The sequence below is a fragment of the Sorghum bicolor genome, chromosome 6 (genome assembly GCF_000003195.3).
Source record: "Sorghum bicolor cultivar BTx623 chromosome 6, Sorghum_bicolor_NCBIv3, whole genome shotgun sequence".
In the NCBI taxonomy this organism is placed as follows: Eukaryota; Viridiplantae; Streptophyta; class Magnoliopsida; order Poales; family Poaceae; genus Sorghum; species Sorghum bicolor.
In genome coordinates, this window is record NC_012875.2 from 999,465 (window position 1) to 1,008,424 (window position 8,960).

The 8,960-nt window shown below is 40.0% G+C and overlaps 1 protein-coding gene across 2 annotated transcripts; it reads right to left on the bottom strand.

Moving 5' to 3' along the window:
• Positions 443-4,600, bottom strand: LOC8065957 (BTB/POZ and MATH domain-containing protein 1). 2 transcript variants are annotated; one of them, XM_002447371.2, is made up of 3 exons: positions 3,967-4,600; positions 1,859-2,039; positions 443-1,781 (listed from the first exon to the last, which is right to left on the bottom strand). In XM_002447371.2, exon 3 carries the CDS (start codon positions 1,672-1,674, stop codon positions 577-579), a length of 1,098 nt encoding a protein of 365 aa, XP_002447416.1. In that variant the 5' UTR covers positions 1,675-1,781; positions 1,859-2,039; positions 3,967-4,600; the 3' UTR covers positions 443-576. The 2 variants fall into 2 exon arrangements, with proteins under 2 accessions (XP_002447416.1, XP_021319819.1); XM_021464144.1 differs by having other exon boundaries at positions 443-2,039.

Sequence of the window (8,960 nt, forward strand, 5' to 3'; positions counted from 1 at the left end):
GACTATCTGATGACAACGTAGTACTAGTAGCAAATTAAGTGGGTATTTAGTTAGGGGTGTTAAAATTTAACATGTACTATATCATTTTCATTTTATTTGACAATTAGTGTCCAATTATAGACTAATTAAACTCAAAAATTCGTCTCACAAATTATTCTCTAGCTGTATTTTTTTGTTTCGTAAATCAGCTATATTTAGTACTCCTTGCTTGTGTCTAAACATGCATGTGATGAGAGTTAACAAAAAAACATGAGCAACCAAACAGGACCTAAATACGTAGGTGTGCAATGAACTGACATGAAAACATTGAAGCAGATATATGTTTTCGATCCTTGTTTTTGGGCTTTCCTTGTGGTTGTGAAACAGAGATTTTTTGTCCAGTGCAGTAAATAAATTTAACAGTCATTCAGCATCAGTTAGTAGACGTATAGAGACGATGCAATGCGAAAACATAACAGAGAGAAAATAAATACGGAACTGTATTTGAAGATACTACTACATAGGACCCCATAATAGTAGACAATGCAAGATTAAACCTGATAACAGAAGTCCGGAATACAGTGACTACCAATGTATTTACGTACCAAGCTTGGCAATCAACTCTTTTATGACAGAAGGGCAGCTTGCATTCAGATGCTCGAAGCCATCGCTTGCAAGGACAGCAGCCAGATTTGCCGGAGAGCTGAGAAAGCTGAAGCACGCCTTCTTGAGCCCCTGGCAGTGGTGCTGCTCTGCTAACGGCAAGATAGTTGCCAAAGTGGCCGCCTTTATGCAACGGCAGAGTTTGTGCTCACAGATCAGCTTGAGCCTCTCCAAGTGGTACCTGTCTGCCGCCACAAGCATATGTTGGAACATGGCAGTTTGATCTTCCTTGCCCATCTCTGGCAACGAGTCGGTGTAGACGAAGAAGAGCATAGCTTTGAAGACATGTGCCTCCATGTCATCTATGTGGATGACACCACCAGCGGTGGCGTCGCTCTCCTTCATCTGGCCGAAGAGCTCTGCACTGAAGACCGGTGACCTGGCTGCGAGCACGCACCTATGCGCCTTGAACGTCTCGCCGCTCACCTGGAACACCACATCGGCGCCCTTTTCGGTCTGGAGGAGGTAGCCAAAGTGTCGATGTAGGTCTGATGGTGGCGGCAGGGAGACGGAGGTCGTGGTCGGGGCATTGGCCAGCTCCTCCACGCGGAACTTGTTGATGACAGCGATGTCGCAGCGGACGATGAATGAGTCATCCTTGAGATGCCTGGATCTCTCCAAATCTTCCCTCTTGATAAACTTTGGGTAGCCCGAGCAGTCGTTGCGACACTCGAAGGTGACTATATCTGCTGACGCTAACGACGATGGAGGAGCTTCCTCCACCACCTCGTCGATGAAACGGAAATCATATTGCACTTCCAGTGGTTTGGGGACAGTCTCATTCAGGAAAAGAAAGAGTGATATGTAAGCGCTGCACTCTGAATCATCTCCATTGGGATAGTAGCCGATGTACCAGGTGTGATCGCCCACTGTGAAAGTGTTGGACTCGATGGATTCTCCGGTCGGTTTAGCCTTTGTGTGGGAGTAGCCATCGATCTTGAGAATGTGGTAACCTTTGGAGGCGGTTGCGATGATGGTAGAGGCGGAGCGTGCTAGCTTGCGGCGTTTGCTGGCAGCAGTGGATGACGACATGGCTCTACTATTCTTGCGTGATTTGGGAGAAGAGACTAGAAATCGAGGTTTGAGATGAAGAATTGAAGATGGGCTCTAGTTGGCTGGCTCCCTTGCCGCGATTGCACCTAGAAAATATGAGAGTGGGAGGGATCAGTGCAAGTGAAATCAACTAGAAGATTTTGTGTGCTTCGCGGCGCCCTACCAGGCAGATTGTGAAGCACCAGTTTAAAGTAGGAATCATGGAGGAACTTCCCAAATGAAGGAGAGCAGTGACAACAGAATCATTCAGAAATTGTGATGGTAGTGATGTTCTCAAGTTCTTTTCCTTTCACTAAATATAGTTACCCACTGCTTCAAGGGTTCCCAAGTCAATCAGATGTCAACTGCCAGCAAAAAACACAAATTATATTAGCATGAATGTTCTAGCAATATAATATGTGATTGTTCTGGAAGTTTGCCATTACAAAAGAAACCATGGATTGGGATCTTGAATGAGATCCGCAAGGTTTCAGAAAAAGAAACGTGGCTCTAACAAATAATAGTACACTGACATACTAAACTGGCCAGAAGAGGAAACATTTCACAGCATGTGAATGAATTGACTAGGGAGGATCTACAATGTAAGTCACGTTTGTGATTAATACCCCCATCAAAACAAATTCATTTCCAGCCTACCAGGTAATGTAATTGTAACTGGAACTGCAGAATAGAAGCTAAGCAAGGTGTATCTTAAATCCTACTGCTAATATTACTTTTTTGAGACATTAAAAGGCACACTGATAAGAAAATGCTTACATTTTTTTTTTTAATGTGCAAGCACCAAAATAGGATCAAGAACTTTTACAAATAATATGCACATGCAACTATTTGAAAAAAAGAGCATCACAAAACAAAACAGACCAAGACAGCTTCTTGACCAACAAAATTAACACAGTGCTGAGTTGCATAAACACAACTTGCAGTATTCTAATTCATAAACAATATCATTCAGTATTATTGATATACACCCAGGATCACAACAAATATTGAAGAAGACACAAGTGCAGAGTTCAGAGGTACTCTTATTACAGAGATGCTAAAGTAAGTGTTCCTCCATTTAAACATGCAAGAAATATATTCATTTCAAATAAAATACACTACCCATGACTTATGAGGTGCTTAGTATTAATGTAACTAGAGTGTTTCTGCCATACATCTTGGATATGTTGAGAACATCCTTGATGGCTAGTGAAATTATTCCAGGACAATTCTAGTCACTAAGCAAAAAGTCAGCAAAAAAACAAATGTATCAGTATAATCATTCATCTTATAGCGATCAGTATAAACATTGATACTGCCTTAAAGAATTAGACAGGAGCATATATGTCTCAATGCTCATGAAAACGAACATGTCAAATTCACACCCATAAGCCATCACTTGCAGTAGCAACTGTGGAAAAATCTTGAAGGGCATTGGAAGAAATAAATGTGTTATGGGGAGGATTCAGGAATCTGGACCTCAGCGAACATGGATAAACTAACTACAAACTCGTATGGAAATGGCTCTGTTTTTGTTAGTTTCACCTATATAAGGACTACATTGAAAGTAATGTTTGTTGGATCGACAAAGTAATAATGATATAAGAAAGCCATGGAGTGATTGCTTTGTTTTGTTTGTTTGTTTGATCTGTATATAGATCAAGGCATAATATCCATGCATGTATGTGTGCATTGGGAAGAAACAAATCCCTAACCCTAGATTATTACTGAACCACCTAGTAAATTTAAGTAATGTTAATTCAAAGTGAAATTAGTACATCAAACACACAAGACAAGTTATAAACCAGGAGACATTCGAAATTCCAAATAAATGTAAATAGAAATTCGAGTACCTAAGTTTGTTTTCTCTTCTGGCATCAGCGAAAGCTTTATTTAGGCCTTGTTTAGTTCCAAAAAATTTTGCAAAATCGACACTGTAGCACTTTCGTTTGTATTTGACAAATATTGTCCAATCATGGACTAACTAGGCTCAAAAGATTCGTCTCGTCAATTCCGACCAAACTGTGCAATTAGTTTTTATTTTCATCTATATTTAATACTTCATGCATGCGTTTAAAGATTCGATGTGATGGGAAATCTGAAAAATTTTGCAAAATTTTTTGGGAGCTAAACAAGGCCTTAGTAGTGGGTTATTAATTAAAATCTATCTATGGTGAATATGTGGCGTTGGAGACATAGAGAGCGGGGGGAGGCACACCGTGCTATACTGCTATGCAATAAAGTTGGAAGAACCGGACATGGATGGTAACAACAAATGAACAGGGAGCTCACCTCGCCATGGAGAAAGCGGAAACGTCGCCGCATCACAGATGGTCGTCTCCTTGCTCCGAAAGCCGTGACCTTTGCCCACGTTTGGCTGTCGGCCAGCCTTCGTCGCGCCACGTAGACCCAGCACTGTAGCCGCGCAGCTTGCTTCCTGCTTTTCGCTGTCTGGTGATTCTGCTTCCACCAATTTCAGCTGCACACCGAACGCCGCCACGGCGAATTCGGATGGATCTGAGCGGCGGCGGTGCCCTCGCGAGCGAGCACCACCTCACCCTTCGTAACGGCCGCTGGAGATGGCGTGCTGGGATGCGCGTGTGGCTAGCAGCGAGGGGCAGTGGCTGTCAAAATTTCAGCACTGATGGCTGGGAGCGGCCATGGCGTGCGCCTGGGGGCGGGGCTGCGCGTGGGAGGGAGAGGCGCGTCGGGCGGCGCCGCCGTCGTGGGAGGAAGAGGCGGCGGGCGTCGAGGGAGGCCGATCTTTTTTGCCGATCCGTTCAGGGAAGTAAAAACGGGAGAGGAAGGAGGCAGATAGAGGCAGGGCAAAAGTGGAAGTTTAGGTCTCAGTTTTTCTTTCCACGAATTAAATCAGTTCTAAAATCAAGCGTGGTTGTTTAGGCCTTGTTTAGTTTGAGAAAAATTTTGGATTTCGCTACTGTAGCACTTTCGTTTGTTTGTGGCAAATATTATCCAATCATAGACTAACTAGGATCAAAAGATTCGTCTCGTGATTTACAGGTAAACTACGTAATTAGTTTTTGTTTTCGTCTATATTTAATGCTTCATGCATGTGCCGCAAGATTCGATGTGACGGGAAATCTTGAAAAATTTTGAAAACTAAACAAGGCCTTAGTTTCTAAAAATCAACGCATGCATAAAGTATTAAATATATAAAAAAATAACTAATTGTATAATTCAACTATAATTTACAAGATGAATTTTTTAAATCTATTTAGTTTATGATTAGACAATTATTATCAAATGCAAACGAAAGTGATATAGTATATAAAACCAAAAATTTTCAGTAACTAAACAGCCTCGTGCTGCTCGGGAATTTCTGAAATTTGAGTCATCCATTGGCCATACACTTTATAAGAAATTTGTTGTGTATTGCTACTTTTACGGGGCCGAAAGAATTTTGTTTTCGCTGATGTGGCAATTGTGTGGCAATATGTTTAGATCCGAAAATTGACACCGTAGCAATTTCGTTTTTATTTAACAAACATTGTCTAATTATATGGAGTAATTAGGCTTAAAAGATTCGGCTTATGATGTATAGACAAATTATGTAATTAGTTTTTGTTTTTATCTATGTTTAATGCTCCATACATGTGCCGCAAGATTCGATGTGACAGGAAATCTTGAAAAGTTTTTGGTTTTTTGGGTGAACTTAAACAAGGCAAAAAATCGGTACATGTTCTACTGTTTTTTTCATAATGGACAAAAGCAGTGATGAAGGAGACGGGCCTTTAGGGTGATGAGGACTACAGTACCTCTATGCAACTGCAGAGTTTCACAATCGCAAGAGATCAGCTTGAGCCTCTCCACGTCACAGGCAGGTGTTGGGGGCATGGCAGTTTGATCTTCATTGTTCATCATCATCTCTGGGATCTGGTGCGGTGGAAGGAAGAGAAGGCCAGCAGCGTTGGCGGCAGGCTGCGCCAAGAGAATGCGATGGAACTCTTCTGATAGCAGCAGAATAGGTAGGATGGGGGAATTTGCAGGAACCGCGGCTCATCCTCCCTTTTAACGAATACAGAGGCTCAGCCACTTGTCATACAAGTAGGCGTTTACTTAGGGCGTGTTTAGATCCAAAACTTTTTTTGTATTTTAACGTTGTACTTTCATTTGTATTTGGCAAGACTAACTAGGCTCAAAAGATTTGTGTCGCGATTTTACAGTAAACTGTGCAATTAGTTATTTTTTATCTATATTTAATGCTTCATATATGTAACGTAAGATTCGATGTGATAAATAATCTTGTAAACTTTTAGAATTTCGAAGAGATCTAAACAGACCCTTAGTGATCCACTCTCCGCTCAAGACCTGACGTTGGGCTGATAAAGTTGCTGAGTCATCTCGGGCCTTAATGTTGCATCAACCGCAGGCCCCGTTGCCCATGAGTGGGGTGTCTGTAGGTTGTTGCTACCTACCTTGGTGGAGTCATGGCCATCTCAATTGGCCCATCAAGAGGAGAGGAAACAGCTGCAGGCACATGTTGCCACTTTAATTGTCTAGTTTTTGCTAGATTGTCGTAGAAAATGAATAAAAGAATGGATTGCTCATTAGTCAATTCCCCATATTATAATGAGCTTATATAGCACCAATTGGTAGACTTGTGGTCTGCGTTGATCATGATGGACTTGTGGGTATAGGTGTACACACTATGCAGATCAAGTCCTATGATCAGTTTTCGCCCTCTAGCTTCTCTTGTGATATCTCTCTCCCGAAAGACAGGTCTGACTTAGGCCGTTGAGGTGAGGGGTGTGTGGAGTCCGCCTCATCACGTAGACAGATAAAATGAGGGTGTCGTGAGGGAAGCTAAGTAGTGATATGAGATGTGTACAGGATGGTGAGAATGAGAGGATAGGTTGGGTTTGAGCAGATATATTATATTACCCGTGGCTATTCGATATGCGCTAAGGACGCAAACTACTACCCAACTAGTAGGATTAGTACATCTCTTTATTTCCTTTCCTTCTAGAGCTTATTGGTGATGACCATAGCCTACACATGACGGTGTTGAGAATAGTATATGTGTTTTGTTCGCACCAAATGATGCCTTTTGGTTAAGCTTCTGTGATATGACTAGAATATCGGTGCTTTTGTTTGATTTTAGCCCAATAATTTGTATCAAAACTATTGTAAAAATATTATTTATGTACTCTGATGTTGTATGACTTTGCATCAGTTAAAAATTAAAGTAGATACCCGTGATAGGTTTGATATCCTAGAATTGTTATAAGAGAAGCAAAAGAGTCCGAATTTTATTTTAGAAATTGTGAATCGTTTCACTCTTATATACAAGACAAGAGAGAGAGAGAGAGAGTAATCAATATTAGTTTCAAATTAGAACAACGTCGCACAATATCAGTTCCAATTTTTTTGAGTGAAACAGGAGGGGGGCTCCCTACTGTGTTTTTATTAAAAATGAAAGGTTACAGCCTACAGAGAGTTTTCGAGAAACAAAAAAGCTTACAAAGAAGATGAAAAAAAATACACATGGACTTCTATCCATTGAGAAATGCTTGGTTGATAACTTGCTTTTGCCCTGAGGATAACCCAGGCAAATTCTCTTTTGAAAATCCTTCTGAAGCTTTGGACTGTTGGCTCAATATTCGTGAATATAGCATCATTCCTGATTTCCCAGATAGACCACAAAATGGTAACAATAATCTCCATGAAAAAACGTACTTGTAGCTGAGTTCTCAAGTGTTCAAGCAGATTGAAGATGTTATCATCATTTGGGAGAATGAATCCAAGGGATAGCCAGCAGGCTTGTGTCAGGGGACAGAACAAGAAGAGATGCTGCCATGTTTCTTCAGTTTGAGAATGGCACAAAGCACAAGTGTAATCCTCCAAATGCATATGTTTTCTTCTTAGGTGGACTGTGGTATTGAGCTTTTCATGCAACCATAACCAGCAGAAGATTTTTCTTTTTTTTTCTGACAAGAACTTTTCCAAAGCCAATTAAAGGCCGGATGAACCTGTCTAGATCCATTGAGCTGTTTGTAAGCCTTCTGTGATGAAAAACCTGATCCCCAAATATAAGTCTAGATGTCCTTATCGTCATTAAGGAGCAAACTGTCAGTCAAGCTAATGCAGTCTTTAAGTTCAGTAAAAGCCTCGTCAACTCCAAAATTGGACGCAAATAGGACGTGTCTCCTTGTTTTCTCCATAGCAATGAACTTTTACAGTTTACTTGCTCTGATCCATTAGGCTTCGACGAATTCAGTATACATATATTATGATCATACTTACCCTAGCTAATATATGTCAATTATAGAAACATTAGGCTTCGACGAATTGTTGTGTAGTTAACTGTTGTACTTTTTTTTATTTACTGTCAATTATATACTGTAGGGCAGTAGAATATAGATACTACTACAGAGTACATAATTACCAATGATGTCACAGCTACTTGCACCCTTAATTTCAGCAGTCAACAAAAGAAAATTACAGCAGTTTGATTCTGCATGAATTTGTAATTTCAAGCATACTGTAGATAATTTATAATTTCAAGCATATTACGCAGACAACGCCATCGCTTCGTGATATATATATATATATATATATATATATATATATATATATATATATATATATATATATATATATATATATATATATATATATGGAAATTCCTTTGTACACGTACGTGTAGTTACTCTCATCTTCAATAAACTACATTGTGTATGTATTCATACTTGTTTATCGGTTTGAGTATGTTTATATACTTATATTAAGATACTCTAGATCTTACCACGCGAAAATTTTTCAAAAAAAAATATATTTTAAATATATTACTAAAATGCCACTACTATATTATATGCAATAAGTATAACCATATACTCTATGTATGTATGCATACTTAATATACATATCACTCTAGATGGTCTAGTATGATCATATACTTTGTCTATATACATTTCGTCCGGTCATATACACCTTAAATCTAGAGATATGGAGATGAGAGTAACTACACGCGCGTGTAAAAGAAACGCGTCCTGCTCATAAAATTTGTTCTTCGTAATCAAAAATTTGTCTGTATATTCTCCTGTGCTCTCAGCCACCTCTGAAGTCAACTGACCAAGTCTGTTGTCACTAAGAGGGTGTCTTCCTCTTCCATAATAAGATCTTTCCCTGGAATCACCTGCTCAAGGTCGCACTCGGTGATCTTTCTCGTGAGATTTTCAAAGTCGAGTTGCTATGTAAGTTGTTGTAAATATTTTTTGTTTTTCTTTTTCCTCGTCTAATAGAAATACGGCAAAGCTCTTGCTGCC

Bases quoted from the DNA above. Each gene is read 5' to 3' on its own strand.
- LOC8065957 (XM_002447371.2), bottom strand. From the start codon at position 1,674: ATGTCGTCATCCACTGCTGCCAGCAAACGCCGCAAGCTAGCACGCTCC.